The sequence below is a fragment of the Coffea arabica genome, chromosome 5e (assembly GCF_036785885.1).
Source record: "Coffea arabica cultivar ET-39 chromosome 5e, Coffea Arabica ET-39 HiFi, whole genome shotgun sequence".
NCBI lineage: Eukaryota > Viridiplantae > Streptophyta > Magnoliopsida > Gentianales > Rubiaceae > Coffea > Coffea arabica.
This window is the reverse complement of record NC_092318.1, coordinates 39,845,874-39,861,185: the sequence shown is the minus strand read 5'-3', so window position 1 is coordinate 39,861,185 and position 15,312 is coordinate 39,845,874. Positions and strand designations below refer to the sequence as shown.

Genomic DNA, 15,312 nt, shown 5'->3' with positions numbered 1-15,312 from the left:
CCGCCCCCTCATTTCGAAAGCTCAAGAATTCTTTTTTGAAAACTATTGCCAGTCAAAACAAAAACCAAGTCTCCTAATACTAGTCAACAATAGTGGCTCTTAAGGGTCTCTCACAAAACATCAATGTTTTTAAACTCGGACCGGTCAGTGAACCGGAGAGATGGCCGGTTCGCGGTTCGACCGGTCCGACCGGTCCAACCGGCCGGTTCAAAGGTTCACTGTTTTTTTTTTTTTTTTTTTTTTTTTTTTTTTTTTTTTTTTAGTGTTAAGTACTAAGCAGGTTTCATTCTACACTTGAACTTTACCAACATAACTTAATTTAAGTTATGATAATAATAAATTTTCTAAAAGTTATACACAAAACATGGAATGATAAATATAATTAAAATATCATAATTCACCACAAGTTTTCATAAATTCATTATAAACATAAATAGATACAATCCAAATGTGCACCAATTATCACAAATAAAAACACAAAAAATAAATAAATTAAATATTGAAATTCTTTTACAACCCTTAAAAAAATTCATATATAAAAGAGTTCAAGTTAAGACAAACTATTTGAATAGCAAACTTTTATCAGTGGCATGATAAGCAACCACACCACCTTCACAATTTCATCAACTTAAGCTGAAAAAGTTAAAATTTTATTATAAAAATATAAATCTAATTGCTCAAACTAAAAAAAACTAAAAATTTTTGAAAAACAAATATACAGTTAAACACATAAAAAATTAATTGCTACTAAACATTATTAATTAACATGTTATATTAAATTCAATGATTCTATACCATTAATTATTTTAAATTCAATTATCAATAGCTTCGATTATGTGCCAACTACCATATTTTTGACCAACCCAATGTTAGTATTTGTAATTCCTACCCAATTCCTACATGGATGTGCACTACTTTTGCAAAAATTTCATCCTTAATTAATCGAATAAAAATAAAACAAAAATGAGGGAAACATATGAAAATTGAGGGGAAAAAGAAGAAAATGCAAAAAATCAACTAAAGATAATAATATAGAAAAAAACCTTGAAAAGAAAAAAATTAAACTTACTAAAATGTTGGAAAACAAGAAAAGTTGAAATTTTCAACTTGTTTACAATCTGCTAAAGATAATAACCTGATAATAATGGTGAAGACTTGAGAAAATCTTGTTGTGGATATTTGGGTTAAAAATGGTTAAGAAGAAAAAATTGAAAAAAAAAATAAGAGAAGAACTTGATGTTTTAATATATTTTTTAGTCAAGTAGAATTCTCAACAAACTTAAGTACAGTCTAGCGGTAAGATTGTCATATTTAAACTTGGAGACCCAGGTTCGAATCTTAGCTACACCATTCTTGATATTTTGTTGAAGAATTTAAAAAACCGCCGGTTCACGGTTCTTAACGGTTCACACGGTTCTTCCGGTTCGTCCGGATTTCAACGGTTCTCCATGAACTTCCGGCTTTAGCATTAGACCGAACCGGTGACATGGCCGGTTCGCGGTCCAACCGGCCGGTCCGGTCCGGTTCTGAAAACATTGCAAAACATACGAGAGATTCCCTTTTTTTCTCCCTTCAATTTCAGTCAAAGCAAGATTGGAAGACAATTGCAATGGTCCCACTTTCCAAGGTCAACAAAAGATGATAAGCAATACAAAGTCAAGAATGGAGGCTCTTGTCTCCTCAGATGCCTTTCTCAAAGCTGCGGCCCATCTCCCTTTAAAAGCATAGCCTCGCAAAAAACCTAAGCCAGGCGACAAACTAACTCTCGCCCAATTAGATTTCTTCAGCTTCTCAAGCGGTCCCACGTACGACAAATCCTCTAAAATTTAATTTTAAGCACTTTTCAGCATTCAGTCCTGCAATTGACACCAAAATAAAATATTAGTAAAATTCACTCAATTACTAGAAATATTTAGTCGAATAAAAGTACATTAATACCCAAAATACCCCCTAAAATGCACCCTATCACTAGTTTCCTGGACATGAGCCATCGGATGACTAGTCTGTAACTATAACTTCTATACGCCATTAAAGGATTTTGGTGGAACTGGAAATTTGAGGATGCTAAAAACATCAAAACAACTTTATTGTGGAGGATAATTGTACTTCTACTAATGCTCTAAAGAATAAATTCGACCTAAATTTTAAAAAAAAAAAAAGTTGACCCAAATTGAATCTCTATATAGTAGTTCAACACTGGTTTTAAGAAAGAGTTCTCTAAATATAGTTCAAAGGGGAAATGATGCACAGCCCCGTGGATTCATTCATTGTCACATGACTCTATTAATATGTACGAATATCCATATAAACTTTCTATGGTTTCATATAAAGTGAAAATTTGATGGAAAAATAACCTCTAAAATATATTTATTTGAAATACCAGTATTACATTTAGTTAAACATTAATTCAAACAATGACCAGACCATCTTACATAAAACTATAGGAGAATTATGTGAATAAATGCAAAATTTACAAAGGATTAAAATGGATATTCATACAAATCAAACGGGATATTAAGTATATATCATTATTTCGTCCCATGCATTTTTGGAGCACTTCTGTTCAATCACTATAGCCATTGGTGTTTTCTGTCTATTTATTGTATCCCATGAAATCATAGGGCGTTATGTGGACATTTTGAAATTTAAAGGGAATCATGTGTCAATGAAAAACCAAGGGAGGTTATGTGTAATTTACAACAGTCTGTCACATTTTAATAGGACTGAAACTTTCTAATAATTTTCATTGTCAAAAATGCCAATAAACTGTCACGCTACTTTTAATTCTCTACGGTTCCTTGTGTTTGGTGAAGTGGACAAATCATAAGACAAGCATTAATTTAGAGGAAAGAAACGTCTACCCATTTCTTAATGGCCAATTCCATGTCTGTGCTGGATTTTCGATCATATTGACAAGGGTGCCTGCAGCATTAGACCGTGTTAGAAGCCATTGGTGCCTGTTCGAGATGCATTTGAAGATAGGGCGTCAAGCACGAAATTTAGATTGGTTCTGTAAATGCTGCCGGTCGCACTGTTAGGGTTGTATGTAGCGTTTCCACAGTAAGGCGCAAGAAAATTAACGGGGCTAGTGAGTGTGGTATGGAAGCTAAGGAAACAAAGCATGTAATAATGGAAGTGGAACAACAATTTTCTGGAGATCATTTCAAAGGCAGGCATCAAAAGAAAAAAAGGCTAAAAATCCATAAATTACAGTTGTAAAATAGAGTTTTATTTGGTTTTCTTTTTTTTTTACTGACACAGTAGATATCCAAAATTCAACGAATTATATTTCCGGGCCAGACTAATCCAATGTTTTGGTTGAGGGATCATGAAAGTTGTACACGCCACGAAAACGAGTATTCTATAGGATGACTTTACTTTAGCAATTCAGTCAACCAAGTTTTTGACCCAAAAAAAAAGAATTCAGTCAACCAAGTCGCCTGCACGTGAACCATCAGCTGAATTGTCTCCAACTAAAATTCAATACGTCAGTAATGGATTTGATGGGCTTGCAAAATTCAATACGTCAGTAATGGAAAAATATACAACATTTGACCCTAAATTACATCTATTTAATTTGTATATATTTGATCCAAATTTGATACTTATTCATTATTTTATGTATTCTTTATGTTTTCTTCATATGTAAATATGTAACTGCTATATGTGTGTGTAGTTGTCAGGGGTATTGTAAGATATTATCAAGTTTTCATTTGCATTTCAAATGCCAATTCTTTCAAATGCCAATTCTTGCAACCATTGTGTTCAATTTTCAATTTTCAATTTTATATGATTTTCATATTATATGAGGTAAAATTAAACATATTGCAAAAATGTTAAACCAAATTGCAACTCATGATTTTCTTTTGTTTCAAATTTTATTTTGAAAGTAAAAATATAAGTACATTTTAAAATGTAAAATAAACTTACAAGTTATGGAAATTTTTCCTTTTACTTCAAAGGTTAACCCCTCAATTTGGAGGTTGAATATGGATTCAACCACAAAATTTCTCCTTTGAAAATTTGAAAACATTTAATTCAATATTTTTGTGTGTGGCCAATTCAAAATTAATATGAAAAATAACTAAATTTGATTTTTTTTATACTTTTTGCATTGAATTTTCATTTTATATTTTACCCGCCAAATTTACTTTATAGTAGTGTAACATTGGCAATATGTTAAATTATGTTTTCAATAAAAAAAAAAAGAGAAATTAAGACTCTTGGGCCAATAGAGATAGGAAATGCCAACTATAATTACTATTATTTAAAAAAGAAAATCCCGACACAAACACAACATAGTATATACATATGTGTACATAAAATTCTCATAAGCATATAAGAGAAAATTGTAGATTTGTAGAGCATAATATATCTTAAATGAAAATTTGTAGTATTACTTTATTTTATTTTTAGCCAAGTGGAAGAAGAAAAAAGGAATAAGGGAAGTGGAATTGGAGGAGGTTGGGCGAGAGAGATGGAGGTTGGAGGGGCTATCCAAGGGTTTGGGAGAATGATGAAGAAAAAGGGGTGACAAATTAGGGGGCGGGGATAAGAAGTTAGAAGAGAGATGAATGGAATACTAAAGAGTTAAAAGGTAACGGAAAAAGTTGAAAAATGATGATGAACTACAAAGTTAGATAGAGAAAAAGGAAAGAAAGAAAGGAATTGTGGAGTATGATAGAGGTGGTAAAAAAGATAGGAAGAATTGCTCTGTGATTGAAGGTGCAAAGGTCATATGAGACAATGGATAGTCATGACAAGTAAGACAGAACCAAAATAATGATAGTTTCTAATAATTCTAAAAACGCAGCTTACAAAAATATTTTTAATCTATATTAAAATCTATGAAAAACATTATTTTAAAAGCCCTCAACAATTTTAGGGCTACAAGACAGGAGAAAATTTTTTCTAAAATTGTGGAAAATAAATTAGTCATAATTTATGTGTTTATATTATAAATTTTGATGTATGGATATATATATGGCTATAAATTAGAAATCTATATTATAAATTTAGTATAACTTTTTAGTCTTTGTCATATATTTTATCCTATATTACAATATATAAATATGTATTATTATTTTGAATTGAAATATAAACTCATGTATAGCACGGGCCAAAATGCTAGTTCATGTAAACTGTGGAAGCATTAAGTGGATATTATTAATTCACCAAACGCATTTTTGGAGCACACCTGGTTCAATCACTATAACATTGGCGCTTTCCGTCTATTTTTCATATTACACTAAACAATAGGGGTTTATGCGGATATTTTAAGATCTAAAGGAGATCATATAGTAATATAAAAATCTAGGGGGATTATATGTAATTTACCGTAAAATCCGGCAAAGTCTTTCGCATTTTAATTGGATTGAAATTTCCAATAATTTTCGTTGTCCAAAATGTCAATAAACTGTCCCACTACTTGTGTTTGCAATACATACAAGTATCTTCACAATTTTGTCGAACTGATTTGCATTTCTTAAATTCTTCTTCTTTTGGTAAAGTGGACACATCATAGGACAAGCATTAATTTAGAGAGACCTCAAGGAAAGAAACGTCTACCTATTTATTAATGACCAATTCCACTTTCGTGCTTGCTTTTCAAAAATATATCAAGTTTTTGAACATATTTACATTTTACAAGGTTGTTGATCTTTGTTTTTTCAAGAAACCGGTCACAATAGAGCTACTCGCGTAAATCCTCGTTTATGTTATCAGTTTTAGTGAACCATGTGCTTGTTGGCATTTCATTGCAATTTTAATGTTAAAATTAATTTTTTAGCATTTCTTTTTTATTTATATTATTTTTCATTCGTGTTAAGAAATTATGGTATAGGATTCATATCTCATTCAGTATTTTCCTTATCGAAATCACCCAAATTTACAACATATGTATATTTTCGGCCTACACGTTCATGTTGTTCTTAAAATTCTTGCATCTAGTTTAGATATTTATTATGTTTAGTAATTATAATATAGTGCGTTCTTCTAGGGCCTATTAGTGTTTTAATTTCATATATGCTCAAATTATCAAATGGAAATAATTTTTATTTTCATATATTAATTACAATTATCAGGCCCAAAAAAGGGAAAAGAAGAATAGATTTTTTTAATTAAAAAAGAACTTAAAGAAAAAGGGTTTATCGAGAATGAAAAGGAACTAACATTCTCTTTCCCCATATTCGAACTTAAGCGATGACCAACCTAAAAATCCCCACTACACTACTAAGTTTTTTTCAGAAACTGAAATAAACTCACACACACTTAATTAGACTAAGCACGAGAATTAACAGTTAAATTGGTCCGAAAGCAATCTAAGGAGGGACCCACCCACTACACTACTAAGTAGTAGGCCATAATATATGCTTTCTTGCTGTGGGTGAGGGAGAGAGGATTGGAGGAGGAAAAGAAAGAGAAGGAAATCTTTGTTATTGTTTTACATTAGAATCTTTAAGAATACCCTGTGGTACCTTATGATGATGTTCTAAAGCATATAATCCTGAAAATTTAATGATGAAAACAAGAAGAATTCATGGCTGAAGATTCGGTTTAAATGATGAAGGTTTGACATTTTCATGATTTTGCACTTTCAAGATCGTCATCATACTAGAAAATTGGAGAACCTATTAAACATATAAGATCTAGTAACTTATCCAATCTCCTAAGTGCACGTAATAAAAGGACCGAACCTTTAAGAAATAGTCAATCAAATTTTCGAGCATAACGAAAGTCAAAATATTGCATCGAGTGGAAAATCAAGCTTAAAATTGAAACTCATATCCAGCTCAATGTTCATTTCGAACCCGATTCATGGAGCATCCACTTGTACAATATTAGTTGTATCCACGTAGCTACACTAAAGTGACTCTTTTTTCTTTTCTTATTTCATATGTCAGCACAAGAAGAGTGGAACTTTTGAAACCGATTAGTAATATTTCTTTCAAATTTCGAATTGAGGTTTAGTGATAATTAAAGAATTTGATAGTACCTTTTATCCAATCTACTAAGTGCACGTAATAGAAGGACCTAACTTTTAAGAAAAAGTCAATCAAAATTTCAAGCATAACGAAAGTCAAAATATTGTATCGAGTGGAAAGTCAAGCTTAAAATTGAAACTCATATCCAGCTCGATGTTGATTTCGAACCCGAGTTGGAGCATGTTAAAAATAAGGCTCAGCCCGATTTGATTACACTTCGGTCCACACCGACCCCGTCACTAATCTCAATATTTGAAAATCCTTCGAGCTCTAAACAGAAACCTATCCTTTCTTGACATGCGTCACAATAAACTATCAGTAGATACCATTAGGGAACGGCTTCAAGCCCTTTGCTCTATTTAACCCAAAATTCTATTAATTTTGTCCTGAGAAATTAAGTGGACTTTGTTTTGTATGTACATCAATGGTCCCTCCTAACTAATTGTAAATAATTCTTTAAAAAACTCATGAAGTAGCACATTGCATTTGAAATCAAGATGGGATGGAGCAGTGGCGGTGCCAGGAATTTGTTATAGGGGGAGACGGGGGAAACTAAGGTTGAGTATAACTTTATTACAAAAAAGGAATAAATCAAGATTAAATGAGCAAAAAAATTTCAAAACGTTGAAATAAATTTTAGTGGTTATATTTTGATTGATTTTTAGCTCTAGGAACTTTGTCTTAGTTGAATTTCGGAAGAGTCGTAATATTTGGAAAATGTTGACTATTTGAAGTAGCCACAAAAATGTGGACATTCTTAGATGTAGAAGCTTCAAAGCCGAGAGAAGGGATGAATTAGGTGATATAGCGGAACTTACACTAACAAAATCCATAAAGATTTAAAAAATAAATAAAAAAGCTTCAAAGATTCCAGGTTCGACACTTGTTTCAATAGTTCTTTTATTCAATTTTCTTGCTCCCGATAGTCACAAAATACTCAAATCTCACTAAGTTACTAAATAACCTGAAAAATCACTAGTATAATTAAGTGCAAGCTTTATGTTTTAGATGTTCTAAAGCTTCTGCTTTTTCATCTAAAGCAACCACAAATGTTTTATTTTGATTTTCAAAAGTTTATTCTATTGAAAAGTTTTTTTCTTTTTATATTAGCAATAACTGTAACCTAGTCTAAAACCATTCTTTTAGTTTTCCTAATCATTGCAGTAGAACTAGTTAAATTCACTATATTCATTAACACAAAACAGAAACATTGAAGTTTATCTAATTGAAAAATAGAAGAAGTAATTGTCAATTTTATTTAATCTAAAATGACAATGCTTGGTGGTTCTCAGGAGGGTTCATTTCACAGTGTTGGTGCCGCAGAGGAAACATTGCTTGTTGAGACAAAGACTTCTCCTACGCCGTTCTATTTCAGATGATTATGCCATAGCGTCTATTTTAATTTTAGATCAAAGTATTATTTTAAATGGGTATTTCTAATGGGTGTCAAAAAGGCACTTGTTAACAAATCTATATTTCATCCGAAATATTATATTTAAACACACATTAATAATCATTATCTATAAACACACATTAATAATCATTATCCGTCAGATAGACCGATTTTAAATAAAGACCCTAGAACACTTGCTCTATGACAAGGAAGACAAAAAATAGGGGAAATTTTATTATTTTTTTCATTTATAATTACATTAAGACTTTTTTATTTGATGCTTAAAGCACCAAATAAGCATATAGAAAAAGGAAATTGGCCCACCATTAAACCTTTAAAATTACCACCCTGAAATACAGCACATTAGCAAACAAATTACCCTTTTGAAAAAAAAAAAGAGACCCACTCCTTATGGTGCTTTAAGGGCACAAAATATAAACCCAAAAGATAAGACAACATTTAAATCAGTAGCTAATCTAATCTAATTTTATTAGATGATGTCTAATTTGATATGGATAAAACATTTACATATCTTAACTAAGGTGCACATCAGGATCATCATGATTTGAGACTTTTTAGGCACCCACTTATGTATTGCGACCTAAACTTCCTTTTAAGTGTTCTACTGCTACACTAATACACCATCACCTATGATATTTGGTGTGACAGCCCCACTTTCCCCTGGGCGTACCCTAGGGTTTAGCTGACCGCCTGCCCAACTTTCGTCAGGACTCACTCACTCACATCAAATAAAATAAGATGCAATCTCAATAATAAACGAAATAATAGTTCCCAAGTTTGGAACATACGAATACATTCATTTCTTTCTCAGCCATCCATACAATCCCAAATACATCAAAAGATTTAAGTTCTCAGTACATTCAACCTTAATCGAGCAACTAGTGCGAGTACAATTATAAAAGTCAAAACAATTAGACTACGCTAGTCTACACACGTCTCACGCCTTGCTCATACCCCTGTAAGAAAAATAAATGGCGTGGAATGAGCTAAAAGTCCAGTGAGATTCCAAATAGCAAGTTGACCGTGATTTAAACGTGCAAGTATCACGTGGCAAGGTAATGAGCATGAAAAGTTCATAAAAGTGAGCAATAACGCTTCAAGTAGCAAATCTCAAAATGAACGAGTGTAAAGCTTTCTTTTAAAACGAAACAATAACACGATCAGTACGAATCATTCCATAGTATAAGGATACGGATGGCTCTCAAGAGCTAAATTTCCATTTCATCACCAGAGCTTGATCAAATAATAGTTGACACTCCGTCAACTTTCAAGTAAGTAACCAATCCAATAGAGCACCACTTAAACCACTCTCCGTCCACCATCCACACCCCCTACTGGGCCCAAAATCCTCAATAAACACTGGTGGTAATACTTGAGTATACCGATTGAAAAATAGAAGAAGTAATTGTCAATTTTATTTAATCTAAAATGCCAATTTATTGGACTAAGGAGGAAAGGATAACTAAATTTTAAACCAACAGAGGCAAGAAAATTATTGTTATTATAAATGTTATCTAATGACATATATCCAAGATTCAAATTCACTTAATATATATATATATATGTATCTAATGACATCCAAGATTCAAATTCACTTAATTTATATATATATATATATATATATATTAAATGCACAAAATGAAAGTTTCATCTTTGAATGAATATATAAAAAAAAGTTGTGACCAAGAAAATCTAAAAGTGAATTTTTGTCTTCCATCAAAACGAAACATAGAAAAACAAAAGATTTGCCCAATAGCTACAGTGAATGCTGGAGGCTTGGGTAGATGAATTAATGAAACATTGCAAATAAAATTATCTTAGGACAAAATTTTATATAGAAATTTACAAGACGAAAATCAAGAAGTTACACAGGATAGGATATGGAATTTGCATGGTTATCCTTTTAAGGGAAAAAGCATAATTAATTTAAAACAAAAGGTCAATAGGTAACGGTGGGATGGTGGGTTTTTCAATTGTTTTGACTTGGGCTTTCTGTTATAGGGTTGGATAACTAAATTGGTATTTGGGCATTCTTATTTTTTATGGAAGTAGTTGACATGGCGGAATTTGGTTTTGGACGGGAATCAGAGTTGGACTTTTTTTTTTTTTTTATTAGTACGAGACATATGCATGAATGTTAGGGGTGGAGACTTCTTTTTTTTTTTTTAAACTTTAAGAATAATTTGTGAGTAAAATTAAAAAAAAAGAATAATTTATAATTGAAAAAAAAGGCATATGCTTTGTGGTTCTGAGGAGGGTTCAATTCACAGTGTTAGTACCGAGAAGGAAGCAATGCTTGTTGGAGTCAAGACCTCTACTACGCCATTCTATTTCAGATGATTGTGCCATGGTTTCTAATTTAAATTTAGATCAAAGTATTATTTCAACTGATGTCAAAAGGCCACTTATTAATGAACCTATATTTCATCCCATCTATCATATATAAACATACACTAATAATCATTATTTGTTAGATAGACTAATTTTAAATAAGGGCAAAAAACTGCGGTGGTCCTTAAATTTTTAACTTTACGCATTTTTAGTCCTCCAACTAATAAGTGCATAAATGTAATCCTCCAATTAATAAAAAATGTGCAGTTATAGTCCTTCCGTCCAATTTGGCTGTTAAGATGGATGGAAAACATATAATGGATTGCTCATATGACATTTATTTTTGGTATAATTACAAAAACCTCCCTAGAGTTTTCTAACAATTTCATTGAGCTCCCTTGAGATTTGGAAAATTACACCTACTTCCCTTGATTTGATAGTTTTAGTAACAAAACCTTAAAATAATATTGACTAGGTCAAATTTTTAAATGAATAACCAAAAATACCCTTGTGTAATGAGTTTTAATTTACTTCCCTATACAATTATAAGGTTATCTAGTATAATTATAAGAAAAATGTGCCAAATTTTTCATGTCCATACCTATTATTTGATAAACAACTATAATAATATTTTTATGACTATGATAGGATGCTTTTGATGGTATTTTATTATGGATTTAAATTTATAAGATAAAAAAGAAAATGTTGAAATAATTTATTTAGAATTTATGAATTTTTTGAATAGTTGGATTATCATAATTTAATAGTGATTTTGGACCATTTTCTTTTGATTTATTGTTAATTTTAATACCAAAAAATAGAAAACAAAGATTAGCAAAAATATTGTATTGCATATAAAGTTAACTCATCAAAAAAAAAAAATCACTTGTTGGACATTTGGTTACAATAGAAACTAGAGGTAATAGTGGTAGTTCTACCACTTTATTGGCAAAAAATTTTTAAAAAAAGGAATAAGATGGAAAAATAATGAAAAAATAATTTTAAAGTCATTCTAAGTATAAACATACCAAACAAGGAAATTTCATTAAAATATTTAAGGGTAGTATTGTCATTTTAAATGATAAGGAGGTATGTATAATTTTTAAAATCTCAAGGAAGCTAAATGAAATTGTTAAAAACCTCAAGGGAGGTTTCTGAAATTATCCCTTTATTTTTTGTATCATTTTTGTATCATCCCGTCCATCTTAACGGCTAAATTAGACAAAAGGATTACAACTACACATTTTTATTAATTGGAGGACTACATTTACGAACTTATTAGTTGAAGGACTAAAAGTGCACAAAGTTGAAAGTTTGAGGACCACTGCAGTTTTTTGCCCAAAATAAAGACCCTACAATACTTGCTCTATGATAAGGAAGACAAAAAACAGGGGAAATATTTATTATTTTTGTTTCATTTATCTTTACATCAAGATTTTTTTTATTTGATGCTTAAAGCACCAAATAAGCATATAGAAAAAGGAAGGCGGCCCTCCATTAAACCTTTAAAATTACCACCTTGAAGTGCAGCACTTTAGCAAACAAATTACCCTTTTGAAAAAAAAAAAAGGAGACCCACTCCTTATTCGGTGCTTTGGGGGCACAAAATATAAACCCAAAAGATAAGACAACATTTAAATCAGTAACTAATCTAATCTAATTTTATTAGATGATGTCTAATTTGATATGGATAAAACATTTACATATCTTAACTAAGGGTATATATTAAGACTTTATAGGCACCCAATTAGGTATTGCAACCTAAACTTCCTTTATGTGTTCTACTGTTACACTTATACGCCATCACCTATAATAATTAATATCTGGACACCAATTTGAGTTAAAAAGTTAAAAAAAAATTATGAAATACGGAGTCCTCCTTAAAGTGCCAATATTTTTTCCTGCCAATCACAACATCACAATTCCCTGGCTTTTCCTTACCCAGAAAAAGAAAGAGTGAAATGAAGGAAAGAAAAATCCAAGATGAAGAATAAGAAATATTTTGTTGATCTGCCATTATCTCTCATACACTTGCTAAGGTATTCACTTGTATTATTTTGGGTTGATAATTTTGTATTTTTTAATATCAATTTCCATACTCTAAATTTCATCTATGCATTTGGGGATTTCATGGAATTTTATATACCTTTAAATTCTCAAGATTTCTAGGTTATTTGTGACTATTTATGTAGCAGAATAATTCACAGATGTAGTTATTCACTTGAAAAAATTCATATGCTAAATGTGAAGATTGTATAAATGCATCAACTATCCTTTTTCTTTTTTGCGTAATCATTGATAGTTGGGATAGCCATCATATTTACACAATTATATGAATGGTTTTATCTTTGCTTAAAGAAAAGGGAAAAAGATTGGCTAAGTTACATTAAAAAGAAGAATAGAAAAAGGTAAGTGCAATAAAGAAAAGAATAAAGAAAAGAGAAAATTAAATGACAAAATTGGGTAAATACTTTAAACCAAAAAAAAAAAAGAAGGAATAACAAATACGAAGATTGTATGAATGCACGTACAATGTTATTACAATAGAATACTTAAGAAAGCTTAGGTGATAATAAATCATTGAATGCTGAAAAAGTTCCAAATCAGGATGAATCTGATATAATTTAAACGCCTTTTAACTAATAACACACTCCAAGAATTGTGAACCAAGACAGCCTTTATATTGGTTTTGTTACCAAACGTATACATTGTAAACCCGGCCGGGCTATCCTTCATAATTCGTTGGTACAAAGATATAATTGATAGACTCAGTTTGGAAGCCAACTTTGCTATGTACAAATGATAAAAGTTCAAGACACATTGTTTGTTCGATCAGCTGGGGATTAATGTTCATAAATAAAATTGCTCTTCTATTTTTAAAAAATATCTAAAGAGCGACAACAACTTGCATTTTCTTTCAAGCACATCCTTATACCCCTAAGGCGGAAGAAGTCAATTAGTGTGAAGAAGCAAACATTGAAACGATCCCCTAATTTCCAACAATAGTGGGCAAATTTAGATACCTTCCTGGTAAATGAATCATGCTTCAAAATCTACAACATAATGCTGATGATGAACTTGATATTTTCTTCCAGAATTGGCCTATTTCTTCCTTCATCTGGGATATGGTTCAGTAATTGATGCATCATTGACAGAGCTTGGAGCTGAAATTCTTTGAGTGTTGGATTGATCAACTTTCAGCTCGTCTACCCTGCTCTCCGATCCATTGCTCCGGAAAACTGCCGGACGATGTGGAGTTGGTAGGGAAACAGAAGCAGGATTGAGCATGCAGACCACGGAAGCCATTGTGGGTCTTTTACTGGCATCTTCTTCAACACATAGTAAGCCAACTTGGATGCATTGAATGACTTCATTTCTGGCATAAGAATCTCCAACGCTTGAATCCAAAAGAGCTAAAGTTTGGCCCCGTCTCCAATGGTTCCAAGCCTTTTCGAAATAATCCCACTCATAAGGTGTACATTCTTAAAAACTTCAATCAGCTTAAATAGATGTACAGGTAAATGTCAATATTCACAATAGGCAATTGTCAATACTCTCTATTTCAAGTTTAATCATATAAAAAGATTGATTAATCTTTCTTACATTGACAGTGTATACACTGTTGTCAGCGTTAGACGAACAACAATCATGCAAAATTTGAATTTTAAATTTAATTTTTGCACACATGTTATGAATCTAACGGTGATAGTATATACACTGTCTGATATATGAGATTTATTCATAAAAGATTTCGAATCGCAACCTTTTTTCCCATCATTGTAGTTAAGTATAACCGAAGAAAGAAGTACAATGGTCTTTACTGAAATTCACAAGTACTCTATTTTGAGTGTGTGACAACGTACAAAACGAGAGAAAGAATAGCAATTATGACAAGTCTTGCATCCGACATCTAAAAATTTCCATAAGAAGCACATAAACAGAAATACGTAGTTATTTAGGGCAGGTAGTTCATAAATTATAGTTCCAGTTTGGTCTGGTTCACACAAAAAATGGTATTGCAAGTTTAGGTGAATTTAATAATGAAAAAAAAAAGATAAAAGGTTGAAAATTAGGAGTGCCAATATCAAATCCTCCTCCCTAGTTCTGCAAAAGCCAAAAAAAAAAAAAAAAAAGTAACAACCATAGCAAAGGTTTTGCAATTTGTACTTACATAGCTTAGAAGGTCTTCGGAATCTCTAGATTGATGGAAGTCACTGCTCTTCTTGCCCGTGACAATTTCCAAAATTACAACCCCAAAACTAAACACGTCTGACTTTAGTGAGAACTGACCCCACCTTGTGTATTTAGGAGCCATATAACCACTACAAGCCTCAACGATTGTTATAATCAGTACAAAGATAATCCGAATGATGGAATCAAATGGACGTGTACCTAATTTTCCATGAAAGATTCAAAGTGATATTATGTGAGAAAAGATAGTATGGGAGCAAAACTTACACTGTCCCAGCAATTCTATTTGTGTTTCCTTCATATTGATCAACTCCACAAATCTTTGCCATGCCAAAATCTGCTATCTTTGGACTCATATTTCCATCCAATAATATATTACTTACTTTGAGATCG

The 15,312-nt window shown here is 31.4% G+C and overlaps 1 protein-coding gene across 1 annotated transcript; it reads right to left on the bottom strand.

Annotated features, from left to right (window-relative positions):
- Window positions 1–13,571: 13,571 nt before the first annotated feature.
- Window positions 13,572–15,275, bottom strand: LOC140007009 (cysteine-rich receptor-like protein kinase 10). The gene is made up of 3 exons (XM_072049687.1): window positions 15,187–15,275; window positions 14,900–15,050; window positions 13,572–14,175 (listed from the first exon to the last, which is right to left on the bottom strand). The coding sequence occupies exons 1-3, from the start codon at window positions 15,273–15,275 to the stop codon at window positions 13,843–13,845; spliced, it is 573 nt and encodes a 190-aa protein (XP_071905788.1). The 3' UTR covers window positions 13,572–13,842.
- Between the last annotated feature and the right edge of the window lie 37 nt (window positions 15,276–15,312).

Coding starts and splice junctions, on each gene's coding strand:
- LOC140007009 (XM_072049687.1), bottom strand. CDS start 15,275: ATGAGTCCAAAGATAGCAGATTTTGGCATGGCAAAGATTTGTGGAGTT. Junction 15,051..15,186: donor AATAGAATTGCTGGGACAGT/GTAAGTTTTGCT, acceptor TGAGGCTTGTAG/TGGTTATATGGCTCCTAAAT. Junction 14,176..14,899: donor CCGAAGACCTTCTAAGCTAT/GTAAGTACAAAT, acceptor TATTTCGAAAAG/GCTTGGAACCATTGGAGACG.